The sequence below is a fragment of the Triplophysa dalaica genome, chromosome 1, assembly GCF_015846415.1.
Source record: "Triplophysa dalaica isolate WHDGS20190420 chromosome 1, ASM1584641v1, whole genome shotgun sequence".
NCBI classification, from domain to species: Eukaryota; Metazoa; Chordata; class Actinopteri; order Cypriniformes; family Nemacheilidae; genus Triplophysa; species Triplophysa dalaica.
In genome coordinates this window covers 5,256,310-5,278,023 of record NC_079542.1, presented here as the reverse complement: position 1 = coordinate 5,278,023, position 21,714 = coordinate 5,256,310, and the positions used below count along the sequence as shown (strand labels likewise).

The window sequence follows — 21,714 nt, the reverse complement described above, 5'->3', positions numbered from 1 at the left end:
GTACTACACAGTACACATGATGCTGAGTGCATATGATTTGTTATCGGATTAAACCCCTTTTAAATATCGAGAACTTCTGCTTGCCATATGGTAGAAAATAAACATTCAGAAAATTGACTATTGGAAGGCTGTGGTGCCACAAAATAATTCTTCACTTTGCCAAACAAAAATTTTGGCCTACTTTTGATTTTCACATCTGAAAAGACCGATTACGTGGAGCTAAAACTCTACACCAACTTAGAACGTGTTTAAGAAATGCGTTGTGGAGATGCATTTTCATTACATTAGGTTTGCTTACTATTGGCACTACTACTTAGTGGTTTTCTAAGCAATTAGATTACAATGTGATAAATGAATGATGAATTACAAATGTGATGCGTTAAAAGAATCACATTGATTCAAAGAAAGGTAGGGAATATCATAGAGATGTGATTTTTGGGTTAGTGGGCTACCACCTAGCAATGCTCTAGAAAGCACCATCGACACCCTAGTAGAAACCATTCGACTGTACACTTCAACCACTCCGTGCATTTCGGAAACCACCATTACCAGGCTAGCCACAACACTCCACAAAAATTAAAATCCACTTGGTCTATCAAAAACTGAAACTATAGCTACCATCAGCCATACACTACAAAATATATAGCATTCAATGGAAAGAAGTCTTGAATTGTATCAGTTTGTTAAAATATATGATAGGCTATATTATGACGTCTGGATAATTTCATTCTTTTCCCTCAAAGTCCAGCCTGCTTTTACAGCTCATTTTATGTCTTCCTGCTTCCTGCTGGCATCCGTCACATTTCTCAGTGTTTCTTCACATCTAGAACGTATATGCACCTCAACCCGGACTAATAGTGAAATGATATGAGCCTGTCCACAGCTTTCTGTTCACGTCTGACGGCTCTTCTTCGAATCCCAATAACTCAAACCCGTACTATTTCAAAAGCTACTCGTGGCAACAAAAAAGCAGTCTTAAAAACAGGAAAAAAGAGACTACAAGCGCCCAAAGAGACTTCAAGTTAAATATGACAACAGAAACCAGAGCTACCATAAAATAACACACCCAAGGGGTCTATGAGACAATATTTAGAGCCTCTTTATTATGGACATCGACAAGGTCAATATGGTTAAAGCACTGCATGCTCACACATATTATATACAGTACAGGAGGAGACATAAGTGTCTTTCTGTCTCTGTATAGAGCCGTTTTATGATGGACATTGACAAGGTCGAAGGTGTAAAGGCAATGCATGCTTTTACATATACGGGACACATTACACAGTTATGTCTGGAACAAGTATTTTTATTATAAGGTTTGCTAAGCACAGAGGCATCTTCTGTATAACATGCTTTCTAAATCAAGTATGTACATTCAAGGGGTTTATACTGTATATCTATGTAAAGCATGTGAGTAAATAGTGGGAGAATTTACATCTTTAGGTGAACTTAATACCTTTAATGAAAAGAGAATTAGAAAGTTAAAAAGACATCTAAAAAAGGCTTCTGCGCGGCAATGAAGTGCTAAATCAGCACATCTGCTTTTAAAGCTCATATGTGACTTCCCCTCCAACCACCTCCACCTGCTCATCTTTATTGGGGAAATGGTAAAAACGGTGACCGGTAATTGACAGCCTGTGCAGATGTGTTGTAATGAACCACTCAGAACACTCACGCATCCGTTCCTGTTCCACAATAGACTTGAATGTGTTTCTGTACGTTTTACCAACACGATGACATCAGGCACCTTAGCAGGTAATGAGGCAGAAAATGACAGGACTCGGCTTTCAATTTCAGTTCACTCCACTGCAGCCGTAACCAGATGCATTTTATTTTTCAGAAATATGTTTAAAGGTAAAAATCATCTTTTATGGAGTACTATATTTGAAGGTGAATTTTAGACATTAAAATATGTTGTGCTATCTCAGTTTAATGGATAGAGACAATCAGAAGTTTGGCAAAACTACAATGTAAAAAAACTGTAAATGGAACAGATTTTCCACGTAAAATGTCAACATACTTTTATTTTACAGATTTCTTATGTATTTTATTAAATACGGTCAAAAAACAGGGGGAAATTGTTATTTTACAGTTTATTTCTGGTGCCACAGCTGCGGACAGCTGGCAGATAATTTCCATTTTTCAAACAAGATTTATTTCTTGACAAATTATTTTTGAAATACGGTTAAAAACTATAAAATTACAGAACAAGACAACACATTTACAAGAAAAACAATTTAATATATATCAGAATAGGAAAAACAATTTAATATATATCCTTATATCCTATAATTTTACAGAAAAAACAAATATTTCACGGTATATTTCAGTTTTTCCAGTTGTCAGTAAATTAAGAATTCAGGAAATCAGATTTTTTTTCAGAATCTTTGGCCCAGTGGCGAGGAACCCAAACTCCATCCATCCATCCATCCAGGTGATGAAATGGAGAAAAAACCTCTGGAGAAACCAGGCTCAGCCAGGAGGGCCAGGTCTCCTCTGACATATTACAGCTGCGCTCAGTAAAACTTTGAGTAAAAATGATCTAAAAGTTATGCTAAAATAATCAGAAAACAGAGAAGCTAAAATTCCAAATGACAGATTTAGCCGTAACCCAAATTTAACCATATTCATGACTCTTGCATTATGAGGTCAATGTTGACTTGATGAAGTACAGTACATACCGAACATCTAAAATATTTCAATCCGCTGCTGATTTATGGCATAAAAGATGTCTGTTATGGATCAGAAGAATGGATCTTGTTTTGCTATTTTTCCAAACCCATTTATACTTTTGTCAGATGAATCTTGTGTCTTTATTTCACTGAAACGCAGAGTGATATTGTGTGTAAATAGCTGTCCCGTTTCATCTGTGATGGCACCTGTTAATGTCAACATCTATATCAGAGGCGTTCTGTCTCTGTTACAGGTCACTGCTGTGAACAGCGTCTTTAGATGCTGATAAAATGAGGCATTTTTCAGCTAGATTCATCCTCTCCTCTACAACCCAAATCGAACTTGACATCACAATTCTCTTTCTCAACCCACATTGCTTTCTTTGCTTTGGGATGAATTTGTCCAAGACAACTGTTGACCTAAATCATGCTCTTTCACACTCTTTGTTTGTTTGTGTGTAGCTGGTCAACCGGTGTGAAATGTACCAGAATGGCAGCATCAGATCAACATTATACGCAGACTTTTTAGATTAAACGCAGGTTACATAAGCATTCAGACATCAAACACTATACAGATGGCCAATGCATACAAAGGACAAGTATATTCTCAACAATTGTCAGCCTTCGACACACACAAGAAAAAACATAAATCCTCCTTGAATGACTTGAATTATCATTCGCTCAAAAACAACCTGATAGACAGTCATTTTGTGTATTAAGGACCGAGGTTTGTATAAAAGGCCAAAACAAATGCTACTGTCATCTCAAGCTATTCTGTTTGAAGAGTTTGGTCGGGGATAAGTCCAAAGCAATTCTTTGTGATCATGTGCTCGAGAAAGTGTATTCTTATGGGCTATTTTGGTTCAGTGAGCTTTAAAGGCTCATGTTCAAAGCTATGCTAAAACACTGTAATACGGGCCATTGGAAAGTCCAACCGAAAGTGCAGAAGAACAGCATAACAAGGTCTCTTTTTGCCATTATTCAGTCTGTTTTTCCCCGAGAGCCGTCCGTGAGGCTTTCTCCAACCTAAGACTGATTGTCTTTAGGGAGAGAGTCAGGCTGAGAGGTCACAGAGTCAGTTTATGAAGGAGGCACATTTTACTACACATGACACTTTGCTGTGTGGATAAAAGCCAGTGATGTAAGATTTAATTACTGCATAAAATGTGACACGCTATTGAAAAAGATTATTCTGCTGATATAAATGAATAAATGTGCCAAAAGTTTACAGTGAAGTCTGATATATATGGTGTCCATATAAAGCTGCATAAAAATTAATTAAAAAAACATTGTTTAATATGGTCAATTCTTACCCGAGCTTATAATAATAATTTTCAATATCCTACATAAGGCATTAGGGACCCCTATAATAGGTCTAAATAGATTTAGGGGGTCCTTCAGATATATTTCTTGAAAAATATTAATAATGACAAATCAAAATTTTGTGTAGACAAGATACTGTTAATATTCTAAATGATTTACTTATAATAATCAAGTCTTTCACGTCTATTTTTAGGTAAACTGTTAAGTACCCCAAAATGGTGGAGACACCCGTATTACAAACCCAACCGTTGTAAAATGAACCTATGCTGGGTTGTTTTTACCCGTTGTTGGGTCAAATATATATAGATATGTATACAATTAACCTAACGGCAGTTTTTTTTCCTTTTAAATACAACACAGCATTTTTAAACTGTCTCATGGTAACCTGCATTTTTATGTTTCAAACAGAGGGGGCGATAAAGAGGCAAAAGTTACAGATCGCTGCTTTAAACATCATATTGGCATTATATTTCTGATTGACTACATTCCCTGCTCTATACATTTTTTTATCATCATGGTCCAAATATTACAGTTAATGTCTATAAATCATAAATACCTACAGTAACCGCCAAATATAAACCACATTTGATGGGATGCAGCTTGGTCAATCAGTTCTATTGCTCTATAATTTTGATGACATCACATTTTAAACTTCTCTGGTGCAATTAAATAACAAATATAGAGTCAGACGTGATGTTTTGTGACCCTGAATGAAAGTGCATTGATTTACTGGAGTGAATAATTAGCCTCGGTAACATTGGGTCCCCTGGTATCTCACGCTGACGCCATGTTTTCCCCATCCGGTTCTAAACAGCTGTGAAAATGCAATAATTAAAGAGATTGTTCTCCTGGCACCTCTTCAAATGTGACAATATGATTTATGTGCTCTTACTGTAAAAACCTGATAAGCAATTATGAAGGAAAAGGTTATTCTGTGTATATTCAGGGGGAATACAATGGCTGTGAAGAAGAGAGTCTACAGCGAGATGAACGAGGTGCACTTGAGCGTCAGTGATCTCTCTGTCTGCGAGCAGATACATAATCAACACATCTTTGAGCATCTGATAGACTCCTTGTACCTCATCCATCATCCACGAAGGAAAGTGTGGGGTTGGTGACATCCCTGTTAATGAAGCAGCAACAAACAAGCAAAGGTCAGCGTTTTCAAGACGCTCAGGAACCTGGAATTTACCAATGACGATAAGGAAGGCTTAAATTAGACTTGGCTTTTCTAAGCAACTTTAAATGGAAATTTAGTTACAGCCATACCAAACAAATAAACAAGGTTAACAACAAGGATCACGTCGTGGAAGATATCCTCCGACAACAAAACTCATGAATACTCCATGCTGCATGCATGCTATGAATAATCATACAGGATTAGTTTGGCATAATTTTTCCACATTTAGTTCTTTAATTAAACTCATGAAAACGCTGACTGAGCATACTTGTCGGGCATTGTTTTGTTGAAAAATTACAATGGAAAGAGCATGTGGCTGTAATCATCTTCTTGCACGAGCGTTATCTACAAAGCAGTGGAATGAAATGGGATTTTGGAGGAAGGAAAATAATTTGGGGAAACAGTTAATTACAAAGTTTTTCAGCAAAGCTTCTTATATCAGAAGGCATCAAGACAGGGTGTGAGCGTGTAAAATAAATGCCAACAAAAAAAATGTTTGCATGGGAAAAATTCATCCTTAATAATCTTGTTTACTAGTCATTCCTTCTCATAAAGCCCTGCTTTAAACCTTCCACAAGGACTTTGATAAGCTTACTGTAGTAAAATGATGACCTTATCAACAGCTTTGTCTATGTGTGCTACATTTTCGTGAAAAATATCACATGAACAAACTAATTATCCAACTTTGGGCAAGCTATGGAACCGACTAACATTGTTGTAATTGTTTTGAAAAGTATTTGATCATTTCTTTTAGTTTTCTACTTGCCCAATTCACAATTCTATTTTATACCCCTTCGCCCCTTGCCTGTTGAAACAGAGTGGCAAGCCCAAAGGCTAAAAACGTTCCCCTTAGAAATGGGACACTACTACTCCACTGCCATACTTCATTATAATACGTTGGCAATATTTATCAATTAAAGATCCAAGATGCCGCCGTCAGCTATATTCATATCTGTTTCAGGGATTACAGCCTAAAAAGTGACCGTGAAGTTTTTCCTTCGAAGCATCTTACCACCGGAGTGCCGGGGTGATTAACCCAGTGTTTGTGATCGCATTCCTTGGATTTCTCCCTCTGTCCGGTCACGGAATCGGCGGCCCAACAACCCGGTCTGATCGCCACAAAGTTCCCCCAGTTTGTGTTTCCATTCCGGAGGCGACCCTGGTTACAATGACTTTTTTGCAGTTGTATATGTTGCCTTCAGAACTGCCTTAATTCTACGTGGCATTGATTCAACAATGTGCTGAAAGCATTCTTTAGAAATGTTGGCCCATATTGATAGGATTGCATCTTGCAGTTGATGGAGATTTGTGGGATGCGCAAAGCTCCCGTTCCACCACATCCGAAAGATGCTCTATTGGGTTGAGATCTGGTGACTGTGGGGGTCATTTTAGTACAGTGAACTCAATGTCATGTTCAAGAAACCAATTTGAAATGAGTCGAGCTTTGTGACATGGTGCATTATCCTGCTGGAAGTAGCCATCAGAGGATGGGTACATGGTGGTCATAAAGGGATGGACATGGTCAGAAACAATGCTCAGGCAGGCCGTGGCATTTAAACGATGCCCAATTGGCACTAAGGGGCCTAAAGTGTGCCAAGAAAACATCCCCTACACCATAACACCACCACCATAATTGCATTAATGAGAAATTAAACAGGTGTTTCTAATAATCCTTTAGGTGAGTGTATGTCTGTGTACTGTGCATATTAATTTTGTATTTATAAACACATATTTAGGAAACATTTAGATGTATTTTTTTATATTTACAAATAATTTAAATTATATATAACAATTAATCACTTTTACATTTTTCAAACAAAGTGTCTTCACCGGATGGACACAGCACATGGCTTGTTCTAATGACATTGTCACATCGCGCCGCATCTAGTGTGGACAAAATGTAAAAATATAATTAATATAATTCTAATGCGTTCGCATCACACCACGTCAAGTGTAGACATGGTGCTAAATATATACATGTAGGCTATGTGCATGTGTTTACAAATACACAGTTAATATGAACAGTACACAGACATTTATTATGCATACACAAACTTTTATTCTGAAAGCAATATATCACGATTAATCATTTGACTATTGGTAAACTATTGGTAAAGCCAGATGTTGACATGCAGGACAAACAACAAGCAAACAAAGCAAAGAGAAAACTGCACAACAACAGACTGCACTTTAACTAGAGTGGCAATCTTGGTTTTGGTTGTTTTGATCCAAATCTCCAATAAAGTAATGAAAAGGAGAGTAAAATTTCAATTGGAAGATCATTGCAGTGGCAGTGCAAAGGTTTTAGGTTGAATCCAAGGGCGCAAAAATAATGATGAATAACTGCAAAGCTAGGGTGCACTGTAAAACATGTCACAAAAGTGTAAATGCAGAGAAACGACTAAAAGACCACTGCACCTTTTATATAACTTTTGCTGTATTTGTAAAAAAAACAAATTTCAGTCGAGGCCTGTCATGTTTTAGCTGAATTACTGTAGTTGAAATACTTAACCTCAAGTCATGTATTACTGAACCTCAACTTGTTCCAAACCTGTATACATTTTTTTTTTCAGTTAAACACAAAGAAAGATATTTAGAAAATTGTTAGCAACTGACAGTTCGAGGGCACCATTGACTAGAAAAATTAAAATGGTTGTCAAAGGTGCTCCACTACTGTTTGTTTTCCTTAATTCTTCAAAATATAAAATTTTGCGTTTAACAGAACATGAAAAAGACAATATTTTTTCCTGCTATGGTATTCAATGATGTCCCAATCCTGTCAGTAGACAACATTCTTCCAAATATCTTTCTTTGTGTTCAACCAAATAAAGAAATGTATACAGGTTTTGAAAAGCTTGTGCGTGAGTAATTCATGACAGAGTTTTTGGATGACAGAATTTAAACGTCTTACAAAGACATGTCAAAGACAAAGGCCACAAGTGTACCGTGGCTGTTATGGCAGAAATGTTCTCACTGCTAACGGTTGGCGCCACTGTTAATATGACATGAGCACTTAATGTGTCCCCAAGTCACACCTTTGCTCGCGCGCGCGTGTGCGTGCATGTGTGTACAGGTCAAGTGTGTGATATTGATCTTCACCGACACAATGATTAGGTGTGCAACCTTGTGTAGTTGGTCTTATTGAGAGCCATAGTGCTGAGCTCAACCTTAATGATCAAAAGACCTCTGATCCAGCGTTAGTGAGACTGGTGACAAATTCAGTGGTACATCATCTAACGTCGAAGACTGACAAAGTACTTGTGTATTATATAACGCAATTTACAAGCCACTAGTTTTATAAACAATAAGACAAACAGCGGTAATGAAATCCATTGTTCATCATACATCCTATTAGCTCAAATAGTTATAGTAAATGAACCGTTTAAAAGAAATCATAGAGTCGTTAAAAAATATCACCTGGAAAATGAAGCGTTCTGGAAGTAAACTGGGTTTGGAGTGCTTTGGATGGAGTGGAGCGTACAGCGGTGTATTTCACCGAGGGAGAGAAAAGATCTCCACCCACCCTTCTGATGTCTCAAGACACCACTAGTTATAGAACGGCGAGAGATTGTGCTGTGGAAGGGATCTCTGTGCAAGTGCGTATCAGTCGATTTTGGAAAATAAACTGGTCATCGCTATTGTTCATTTCAGATCATTATTGTAAGCAATGAGGCAAATTACCAAAAAGAACAAAAACATCCCTTTAATATCTCAATTTTTTCTATTAGGCATAAATAATATTATAATGAGAGAAAAATGGAAACCTACCCAAAATCAATATGATTAATTATTTCGATATGAACTCAAACGCTTATCATCATAGAAAAATGCAGATTATTTTATCCATGCAATACATTCATTTTACACCTCCGTACTCTTCACATATTTAACAATTGTCCTCAAATTGCTTTGTAAAAACAATTGCGACAAGATTCTGACACAAAAGTGGTGCACAACTGAGAACTCACTAAAAAGAAGTCATTTAAAGTAAAAAAATCAGCCCACATTTCTATCTAATATTTTTTAAATAAGAAATATAACATCGAACTGATTTAAGAAAAAAGCACAAAGCCCCTGACATACTCACATTTACATGCAAACACTATATTTCTCCTCCTTTCAGAAAGTAAATTGTGCTCTTCTCACCTCTCTTTACATGCACACACGTTAACTTACAACATCCAAACTCACACACAAGTATTAACAATTATTACACATGAATGAAAGCTTTTAGATCGAAGTCGCAGCCGGCAAAGACCTTACAATTTCACTCATTACCAATACTCATACTGTCCTTAAATAGCCTCTACTTCGAGCAAAACATCTCTAAACCATTCTCTTACCCTCCGAGAAGCTGATAAGCCCCAGCAGGTGAAGGAGTTTGAGCGAAGCGCACACAAGCAACACAATGCCGAGCGTCTGTAAACCCTCCGTTTCCCACATGGCGGTTAACGTGGTGCCCTGTTCCGACTCATGCCACCTGCCTGAGTCCCCCGACCCCGTGCCAGCCTCCGCGCTCCAGTTCCCTTCAGCCCAGGTCCCTGCCACCTCCGGCTTGCACCGGCCGGGCAGCCCCAGGCACCCACGTGGTGCTCCTCTCCACTCCTGCACTAAATCCAGACTGGGAGGCTGAGGACCGGGAATTGGGATCTGGGTCTCCCAAAACGACAAAGTTAGTGATAGTCCCAGAGTTACGACCGAAGAGCTCTGTCGGTTTGAAATGCGTACTGGAGTGAGAACGCGTCAAGATTCAAGACTCAATTTTGGTGTGGGGGGAGGGCCGAGAGAGAGAGAGAGAGAGACAGAGAAAAGAGAGAGAAAGAAAGAGAGAGAGAGAGAGAGAAAGAGGATTAATTATAAGAATGTATTTCTTCCTGTCCTTCCTTTTCACATAAGGTAAAAAAAATCTCACTTTATTCACAAAACTGTCCCTGTAGATTGTACTGAGCGTCATTATTCATAGATGTACAGCGATCCAACTGACCTACAATTTACTGTAGCACAAAGAGCTGTATAAAAAAGAGCAAAAATCAATGTGTAATGAAGTCATGCTTTAAATGATTTGCATTTATTTACACAATATCCACCGGAGGACAACCAAACACTGCTGCCGGAGGACGACTCAATAGTTCACGCTCCATCAAGTACACTCACTCAATAACACTAACCCTGCAAAAAATAAAAAGTAAAATACAGAAAAGATGTTTGAAGGCAAAAGAGCAAAGAAGCACATTTAAAGCCCCGGTTTAAAGTTTAGAAGGACTATGTTTGAGGTTTAACTGAATAAAAGTGATAGATGTGGATTTACTTAACTTTAAAGGTCCAGTGGATGAAATTTCGCGACATCTTGTGGTGAGATTGCAAATTGCAACCAAAGGCTCACTACCCCCTCACCCCTCCCTTTCGGAGCACTACGGTGTCTGATACAGAACTAAGACGTCGTCACGTTTTTGCTTCTTTGCTGAAGGAGATGACGTACACTATTTATGAAACACGCTCTGTAGAATCAACATGGTGAATTCCATGCAAGAGAACTCGCGGTGTATGTAGATAGAAATAGCTCATTATAAGTTAATAAAAGCATAACGCTTCATTATGTAAGGTCTTTATGAAGAAAAATCTCATAAATATAATCAGATCTCATACTGTAGAAAAAAAGTAACATTTTTCATGAAGCATGTATGTAAAATGTGTTATAAAAGCAGCTTTAAAGCATTGTAATTAATGCACCTTTTAATGTATTATAATGTCTTATAAATAATTGTTATTACAGTTAATAAGTTATAACACTTAGGAATTCATTGTTAAACTACCGATTTTAAATTGGTTATACTTCTTTACAACTATGTATAATCCATTAAAACACACATTATGAAAAATTATAATGCATTTTACCCTTAAGTAACTCTTTATAATGCATAATACATAGAGGCTTTAGGTCAAGTCTTACCAAAAAAATCACCTTTCCTGAAAACACATGACCACTGCCACCTGCTGGCCCATGAAACCAATGCATTGCTATTCAATGTATAGGTTTAAAATTAACATTAACAAGCAAAGAAATCTGTTGCATACACAATTTTAAGAAGTCGGAATGGCTTTTAACCATTTACATACACAGCAGTAATGAGATTTTTAGCTCCTGGATGAATTTCTAAGCCTCTTGGTAATTATGGTAATAGAAATTAAGCAAGTGGTCATACAAGAGTTTAAAATGAATATGCCTGAGCAGACATAACATATATTATATTGTAGTTAATAAGTTTCCATTATGGAGAAAATTGGCATAACTCTTACCGCCTAAAGGTTTTGCCCCCAAAAAATTAACTCTTCTTTTTCTATAAAATAATTTAGTCTTGAGTTATTACCGTCGTTCATGTAATTATTCCAATTATGCCTTGAGCCATTTTTAAAGTCTGTTCATTGCGTTTTTTTGTTTCATCTGCCTATTATAGCTTGGTTTTAATAAAACTCTGACATTAGCCTTTGGGAATTATCAGGAATATTTAGCTACTCTGCCAATAGGAAAATGAATAGTGTAAGAACTATTTGCATACAACAGGGCAAAGATCACTAGGGCTACATCACAAATTAAATATATAAATATCATTTTAAATTCCTGTTTTCTCTAGCATTGGTTTTGTATGAACTATATTCAAAGTACCTGTTGACAAGCACATTCAACTTAAAGCTGGTATATGAATTGTTATTTGTTTTGTGCAGTAATTGTGACCCTGTCTGTAAAATCCAAGCCAAAGTCTCATAATGAGATTAAAGGTGGATTGAAGTATGAGATCAATTATTCATTTCACTACGATTTTAATCTTTCACGTGGTCTTACTCAGTCGATATTAAATATTAAAGACGATTGTATTCACAGAATGTTCTTTACATTATGTACGATGATTTTACATAGAAACAATAAATCACGATACATAAAACTTTTGTGTCGTTTCTTACAACTGTACTCTTTTCATTTTGCTAAAAAAATATTTATTCTAATGGAAAGTTCCTTACCTCATATAATACAGTTTGACAACAATCCCCAGTGGATGGGCATTGAATATGTCTATTGAATAGTAAAGGTAAACATATTTTTTTTCTTTGGCAATAAAACATAGAACAGCCTTTTTTGCAGACTTCACCATACAGTATGTGCCTCTCCTCAAACTGACTTTATAAACCAGTAAATAAACCGACCAAATATTCACTAGAGTAAAATGTATGACAGCTACAGAGATTGTCATGATGTCTCTCACCTTCTGCTCTCTGTTGTCTTCCTGTTACATCTTTAAGGTGTGTTAAATGTCAGACGGTGTTGATGGGAAACCGAATGTGTGGTCGATTTCTTATCTCTGTGGAAGGATGTGTCTCAGATGTGAATGGTCTTTGTTCTTCGATTTGTGCTGGTTATGAAATCTATTTTGATGAGAGATTACGCAACTTCATTTTACAGGCGAAGCCTTCCTGTCCTGTGAGGAGTCTTATCAAGTCTGGCCTGTCTAGCAGAGGCCCTTGTTTGAGGAAAACGTGTGTCTTGCTTAAGCTTATAGTATAAAATGACACACTTTTTAACATTTTTTGATAATTAGTTAAATTAATTCTTATTCGGTTTTCTTAGTATCACGGAACTTTGTTTTACTTTCGACATTTTTGAAACCATCTGCAAGGCAACATTAACATAAATGGCTAAAAACCTCTGTTAAAGGCCAAAACGTTTCATTAATATTTGCAATAATACTACTTTTCTATACCGTTTGATGTGTTTTCTGGACAGCTGCTTTGCATCAATTTTGTGAAAAGAGCTGTATAGATATACGTCAGAATTGTATTGATGTTTTCGAGCTAGGGACGGTACTGAAAACTCGCAAAGAATCATTTTTTTCTAATAGCATTCAAAACAATGCACGCTATCATTATCATTAAGCACACTTTTAAAGGCTCACATGACAAATTTTTATCTTGTGGCCTTTGTAAAGCGAGGTTTCAGCTGATGCAAAATGATGTATAATTCTACAATAGCACAACAGACGTGTACTGTGTATGTCACAAGGGTGCCATTTTTTTACATGACAGGTCACTGGAGAGGCGTTTAGGTGATCAATGTGCTTTAAACAGTTGAATCGGGAATAATTTCAGGCTTTACAGCACAATCTGCTATACAACGCAAATCAATGCAACGTTCCAATATTTGAAAAGCAGTGAAGTCAAATCCCCAGAGCAGTACGTGTGAAATTTTTGTTATTTAAGCTCATGAAACAGAGCTGCCCTGAGTACTGCTGAATATATAACAAACACAGGTTAAAACAAGTTTTCCTCTTCACCCTCACAAACAAAAAATACAGATCACACAGCCTGCCCTCCAAAACACAACGTTTCTACACAATATTGTGCAAGCAGGAGAATTGGCATAAAGTGATGCCAGAGATAATATTTGATAGGAGGATGTGGACTTGACCTGGAACAGAAATGAGGTAACGCTGCGAGCATTTAGTCATAAGAGCCAACAATAAATATAGTACACAATGCACAAGTGTATACAAGCAAGATTAAGGGTGCGTTCACATTTCTAGTTCGGTTCTTTTGATTCTTTTGGTCCGGACCAAAAAGTAAAAAAGTTTTAGTCCTGGTTAGCTTGGCGTACAGACTGGCATTTTAACAGCGAACCTAAAGATAATGTACCTAACAGCTTACGTGTAACGTCGCAATCTGATTGGACGTTTTTATGATTTGCATAGCTTGTTATACATGCTCAGCGAATAGGAGAGTATTTTTAGCTAGCCGGTTACTCGCAAAGATCTCATGAAGTGTTTAAAGCAGTCAGAAAGGCGCCAGGAAGTCATCCGTTACATGCGCATGCACGTATCAAATAAACGTTCCTTTTATATTATCAAATCACTTGATTTTCGTGTCGTATATTGTTAACACTTCCTGTTTTTGGTTTGGTTCTATGCTTTTGGTCCGTGTTGCGTTCATATTTCAATCGAACTACGCCAGAGTTCGCTTCCCATCTTTTCAGGGGTGTCGGTGGCAGCGTTCACACTTATAAACCGCACTAACAGGCGTATCGCACCAGAGTTTGATTTATAAAACCAAACAAGGCATATATGAACACACCCTAATACACACATGCACATGTACCATGTGGATATCAGTTACCACCTTACAGTGTGTTGGACTTTGGTCATCGCAATATTATTCCATGGGTGAGAAGGGTGGACAAATGTCTGAAATGTAATTTGAAAAATTCATTTCAGCAAACGAGAATAATCCAGACTTAGTATTTTGCTCATTAATTCTTTCATAAGTGTTGTTTGTGGCATTTAAGATGCGTTTGAAGAAAATGACATATCATTTCATTGACTCCCTTAATGGTATATGGCAGCTTTTAAATGTCAAGAATATTTATCACCTATAAAACGTTGCTAAAAATAGTTTGCAGATTGAATGTAAATGAGACATAAAATTACTATAATGTACTATAATGGAATCTAAAGAGACATAGGCTAAATAGATTAAAGTTATGAACTAAAAAAAACAACCCAAAAATGAAAATCATTCTTACTCACCCTCAGATTGTTCCAAACCTTTATACATTTCTTTGTTCTGCTAAACACAAAGGAAGATATTTGAAAGAATGTCTCCTTTTGACTCCTATTGAAGTATTTATTAATGCTATGGCAGTTAATGTGAGATGACATCTGTTTGGTTACTGTCATTCTTCCAAATATCTTCCTTTGAGTTCAATAATGTCCAATTGATCTATTATAATTTATATTGATCAAAATGACAAACGGCATCACATTCCTTGATCCCTAGTGCTGCTATGGAAACATTTCCCAAAAAGCTTACAGGAGCTTATATTCAGACTTGACACTTTTGCTCCTTTAATGAAGTAAAAAGGGGAATTTGCTCAACATTTGCTCAACATGTGCAAACTAAACTTTCTTTTGTGAACAAATGAGATTTTAGTTCTCGCTTCAGTCACAGCACCCAAACCAACCTGGGCTGCAAAAATACACACCTGCGCCCACACACAAACACAAAATCCTTTCTCTCTAACACACACAAAAACTTTCTAACACACTCACACCCATGGTCTATTATTGTGATAAAATCTGTCTGAGCTGCATGATACAAATAAAACAGGATATAACAGCATATAACGTACCTAATATCCTAGTCTGAATGTTAAAACAACCATCCTTAAATACAAGGAGCAGTTCACTTCACAATTTGCCTTTCTTGAATTGTTTTTCAGCCATAGACACACTACTGACAACATGTAAATCTGCGTTGCCACCTAGTGGTTCCATCAGGTAACTACAAGAAAATATCCTGAAGCACTTTTCTTCGATATTGATATCCTTAAATTCTCTTTGTTTACAGTACAGATTTGAAAACGTATCATACGGGACACGCAACAGGAAAGCAGATGGCAAACAAGCAGAGATCTCGGGCGTGACAATAGACTGATTTGTGCCCATGTGTGTTTGGTTTCACACTGATTTACACATGAACCAACACCACCCTATTCTAAACCGCTCTGAACCAACCCTTCACTGCCATGAAGAGACATGTTTGATACTCAATAATAAAAATGTTTTGAGAAATTTGAAGCCATTTCCATTTGCATAAATCAGATTGAACAGTCACATCAGTGTATCTTTACTCTACATGATTATATGAATGTATACAATTACTAAAACCCACCAGTGTCTGCTTCCTCTACTTAAAAGCCTGGCAGTACAGTCATCTCTGCTCTCATCTCCTCTGATATCACATGTGTGACATGAGGTGGCACGCTGCTGTCAATCATTGTCAGTCAAACAGAGAGGAGGTGACTCGGGTGAAAGGAGCTATTTTGCAGCCGACTATAAAAAGCTTCTATTTTTAACTACATGTCAGTGAGGGCACAGGAAATACAACACTGGATTCTGATAAATCAAAGGTGTTTAAAACATTAGGATTTTTATAAAAACCTCAAGAGTGTCTATCTTAAAGACGAAGTGTGTATTTTTCAATGTTAAAATGGATTCTCCTATACCAGCTTAACAGGCAGAGACAGTATGCTGTTCTCTAAAAAATTACAATAAACCATGTGGCTCTGTTTGTTTGACCATTGTAATTTTTGACAAGTCTGACAGAACAACATTAGCTCAAACTTTTGGGTTCATGAGGGAGGAACTTTCTGTTTATAATCCGCTGGAGTTGTAGGGAAATCTTTTTGAAAGACCTACAAGACCCTAATTTTGTACATCTCAGATTTTAAAGGGATAGTTCACCCAAAACGAAAATTCTGTCATCACTTCATTTCAAACCTGTGTGACTTTCTTCTGCAAAACCCAAAAGAAGATATTTTGAAGAATGTTGGAAACCCAAAAAAGGCGGGACTCATTGACTTGCATTGGTTTTGTGTCCATACAATTGAAGTGAATGGGCACCTGTGTTGTTCGGTGACTAACATTGTTCAGAATACCTTCTTTTGTCTTCTCCAAAAGAAAATTGGATGAGTAATTTTTGGGTGAACTATCCCTTTAATTCCGAAACTAAACAAAAAATTACAACACTCTCAAACAGTAAACCAAGCATCAATTAAATAACAATTTGATTCCAATCACCAATTATTTATAGTACATGTCAAACATCCAAATAAAATGCTTTTAAGGTAAAAAAGGTCCTCAACTGTACCATCAGTCTGGCAAGTGGCTGATAACATAACTATTTATATTTAATTTAATGTATAATATTATTACCGTATATTACTATTGCATTGTATCATAATTGTATTAAATGAACAATTTATTTAATTGAATTGTTTATTAATTTGAATAAATAAACAATTGTTGAATGGGTGGTGTAACTTTGTCGATTTAATTTAGCCAATTAACAGTTCTTCTACTGTTAACCGTAAATAATCCTTGCTAGACATACTTTTAACTTGCACACTAAAGAAATTGACTGTGTACCTGAAGGAAAATGTGGGCCCAAATCGGGCGCATGCGCAGTAACGTTTTTTTTGTTATCGCTTTGAAACAAGTCTATATAATCTATAGTAATAGCAACAGCAAGATTATCCAAAAAAAGGCAGACCTTGCTTCATACACGAGTGTAGATGCATACAGCCTAGACGCCAGAGAAGAATTCACCACATACCTTAGTGCGTATGTCTTGTATTATTTTGTAGCAACCTTTAGTCTTTATTGATTTAGGTGATATTTAATTAGTGGTCAAATATCTCTCAAATGCAACAAGCAGCAGAGTTCGCTTTTCTACCCACTTTAAGAGCACTTAAGTAAAGCCAAGCATGTAATTTTGTAACACGACTTCTAATGTACTTGAAATATATTTAAAGTATAACGCTGGATGTACTGACAGGCCCATCTGATATACTTTGGGGCACCGTAATGTCAGATGTAAAACAACTAAAATGCACTTTGGTATGCAATTCTGGTACATAATCCAATAAGCATAAAATTGTATTATAATTTTAAAGCTTAACTTCAGTTCTACTTATTTTGCAGGAATATAGAGTTTAGTAAAATAATAATTATTAGAGCATATATATATATATATATATATATATATATATATATATATACCCAGCTTGTGTATTATTCCACCCACTTTCTATGTTGCCCAGCAACCACAAACAGCCCAAAGTACAGTTGTTTATGTTATCATATTACTGTAGTTTCTATTTCTGTATATCCTTTGAAACTGTATATGCACTTTTAAGAGAACTTATATTCACGTTTATTTATTTATTTTTATATAATTCAATTTAGTGACCAGAGTGATTTCGACTATTTTATGGAGCCAATTCTTTTTACATAATGACCACATTATTTTTTATTTTCATCAAGTCAGTCTCTGCCTGCATCTCAAAGACACAATCAAGTTTTAGGATCTACACACTTCAATATTGTCTTCTGTCTGCATTATGGATATTTACTTACAGCTCAATTAGTTTGAATAAGTCGTCTCTGTTGACTGCTGAGCTTCACTGAAATGTTTTTCGCAACCAAATAAACACAACAGATGTCAGTTTAGTGTCCTTAGAGTAAATAAGAATCAATTTACTGAGACATTACAAGCACCAAACAGATTACTGAACCATTTAGATTGTTTCAAATTATTCGTCATGTTACAGTAGCGGCATTAAAAGAATACACAAGTTTTATATTCTTTGTTCATTCATAAAGATCTATAACTTTATAACTGATAAAAAGATGACCAAGCAAAAGGCTTTTTTACACTTATTTATTTATTTTAGGAGTATTTAAGCACAAAGCATGCATTCTCCCTACATTTAAAAAAATCTTCGAGAACAAAGGTATAAAGAAATCCTCCGTCTCCTTACCATCATAGCTCGTCTCTAAAAGTCCAAACTGTTCCAGAACCTTAACAAACGCGACAACCACGACCAGGACGGCGATCATCTCCAGCCCCTCCAGGTTCATCATGCTGCCTGGGTCAGGTCATGTTCTGACCGCCGCGCCGGACAGAGAGCTCTGCCTCTAACAACATTCAAAGTGTCTGGATCTTCTTACACACAATAGATGAGACGAGAGCCGAGTGGGCGGAGAGCGAAATTAAAGAAGAAAAAAATCAGGGGAGAAGGAGGGACCGAAACGAAAATCAAAACATAATGGGATTTCTTTAAACTGGGGACAAAATATTAAGTGACAAACAAACATTGGGGCCAGAAAGAAAGCCTTTCCCAAAGCTCCAGATGTGAGCTGATCTGTTTGAAATGTCACAGTTATCTCACTCTCACAGACAGATGTTCTGCTGTAGATACCGTGACACCTGACGTCGAAGGCCCATTAAACACATCTTCAGACAAAAGCAGCATGTGTCCATCAGAGGCTTGAAACACCTCCAGGCAGTGGCACATGGACCACATGTTGTCAAGGAAACCTGTTTTCAACTCCAGTAAGGACCCGACAATGACTGTATTTCTGGAAAAAGCAAGATATTGTGTGCAAAGCTTTGTGTGTCATGTTTTGTTTTGTTTTCTTGGCGTTATCATTCAGCAAGATGATTAGTGAGGAGGTGACAAGAGTGAGATGATCACATGTCCACTATCACAATATTTCTGTTTTTCAGAGGAGGAGTTGTAGAGGCATTTCCTCGTCCACACGAAGCAGCGCTTCAGGAGACTAAGTGATTGCTGTAAAGGGGTAATTTTTCCTTTTACAATGGCTTTTATCACATTACGGTGGCCGATTGGATTAGAACAATAGGCCTTTTGATTTGTCTACTAATGAAGGTGTATTGTTTCGATTGAATTACAGGCTTGCCCCCTATCGCACCAAATTGCCAGAAACAGCAAGGTAACAGTGACAGCAAATTGTGATTTATTCAGCTATTTTTGGACAAGAAGTTCCTGGTGATTTTCGGTGATGTTAAAGCTGCAATCCGCAACTTGCGTTTGTTCAAATAAATCAAACAGCGATTAAGCAAGTACATAAAAATCATCTAACCTAATTCATCCTGTAGGATTAAGCATAAAACTATTTTTAATTTGAGCATTTACTTCATTTTGACATCATTTTACTTCACACATAAAGGCATGTAAAATATGTGTTGTATGTAAAAATATGTAAAAAAGCACGTAAAATAACCTACAATTTTATGTTTCAAACCTGGATTATGGATAGAAATTTTATGGATTCGCTCATTTATTGCGGGTAGAATAAAATCGAAAATATTGAATTTATACAATGCATATTGTAATACTGCAAATAAACAATTTGACAGCCTCTGGTTGATATTCCAACATGTAGGATAAGAAACTTCAGTTAAATTTCATGAATGTACAATACATTGAGAAATACTTCAACAATACAATGTATTATAATACCATCTACTCTATGTACCTCTATTTTTCATAATTATATTTCTTTACTATAGTAACGATTGCCTGAATGTATGTAGGCTACATTTGCTTTGCAACTATGTAAATGCTATGCGTTAGTGTTTTTACAGAGTTGTACAACTACAATTATTTGTATGTCGGCTTTCCTGTAGCTCAGTGATAAGAGCATTGCGTTAACAACGCAAGGTTGTGGGTTAGATCCCAGGGGATTGCAAATATCAATGTAAAATGTGTAGAATAAAGCGATGTACGTCGCTTTGGATAAAAGCGCCTGCCATATGCGTAAATGCAAATGTATGTGGTGTCCTCAAAACACAACCCCTCACGACCATTTTAAAGTCACCTCGACTTGTGGTTCACCTTCTGAAAAAAACACGAACCCAACCAAAGATCATAAACTTAATATTATAATTTAACCATAACATCTCCACATGACTTTCTTGCATGTGAGCCATTATATTAAACATGATTTTAATATATATTTCAAAATAATATAACAATATGTTACATTAAATATTTAGCATATAAAGTAATTAACTTGGCGGTCTTATTTAAGGAACAAAATCTACATGAAAAGGCTATAAAAAGTTTCTATTACACTTTCTTTTGGCTTTTACTAAAAATGTTCCTGTGCTACTTAAGACTGGTTTTGTGATCCAGGGTCACACATTTAAAGCATCTTCTCAATGGAAACGCAGGAAACAAAAGCATCAATAAATAAATACAAAGATAGAAACACACAATATGCCCAAGTGTGACTCTTCCATTCACACTCCCCTTTCACTTTACACAAGTCGAGAAAGACACACACACACATACACACACACACGTGTGTGAGTGATTTCTGTCAGCGAGCCACACAAAGGGACCCATCAGCGGTCTGAGCTATATTTAGAGAGATCTCAGCTTCTACAAATAAAAGGGTAACAGATAGATCCCTAATGACAGCCGCAGCGTGCACACTACATAGAGGTCATCGCTGTGATCACACCATGATTACATTTGCATCAGTTTCCTGAAAAAAAACAAGGTCGCGGACTGTTGTTTATTGAAAGAGAAGCATGCTAGAGTGAATAAATGTTGAATTTGGATGGTTTTAAGGATCCATATAAAACCTTAATTCAACATCACATATATTAATAATAATTTAGGTGTATTTCTGCTTTCACCTCAACATGAATTAACAACAAAAATGTTCTTCCATAATGTGAGGTTTTGAAATCAAATCAAAATGAGTAAAAATAAAGAGTGGCAAACAATATTGTCCATTGAGAAATGATTGCCAATCCAGAGACCACAATATTACATATATAATATTTCTAATATTACTACATTATGCAAAGTTAAACAGATCATTAGTTAGGAAGTAAGACATTTTTCTAGCTCTGACGTTTAACACTTCATGATTTGATTGATGTGCCTTCTTCATGGATTCATGGTTGATGTTAAGTCAACATTAATTTGTCAATAGCAAAACTACAAAACCGAGTCAAGCATCCCACACCGCAGACAGATTTAAAAACAGGATAACATTGAGATATGTGAGATCAAATTAATTCATTCTTTCTCCACCGTCCCTAATAGGTTTAATGTTGGACTGTTAACATCTGATATATGTGCCTGTAATCAGAAAGTCTTCTGGGTGTTGAAAGTAA

The 21,714-nt window shown here is 36.4% G+C and overlaps 1 protein-coding gene across 6 annotated transcripts in view; it reads right to left on the bottom strand.

The window, feature by feature from the left end:
- The window catches only part of kcnip4a (potassium voltage-gated channel interacting protein 4a), a 144,060-nt gene that overhangs the window by 19,990 nt on the left and 102,356 nt on the right, over positions 1 to 21,714 (bottom strand). The window contains exon 1 of one of the 6 annotated variants that reach the window (XM_056761244.1): positions 9,519 to 9,893. The exons of the other annotated variants lie outside the window; for them this stretch is intronic. Coding sequence (XP_056617222.1) covers positions 9,519 to 9,618 — 100 coding nt within the window. The 5' untranslated portion in view covers positions 9,619 to 9,893. Of the gene's footprint in view, positions 1 to 9,518; positions 9,894 to 21,714 lie in introns of those variants that run through there. 6 annotated transcript variants of the gene reach the window in all.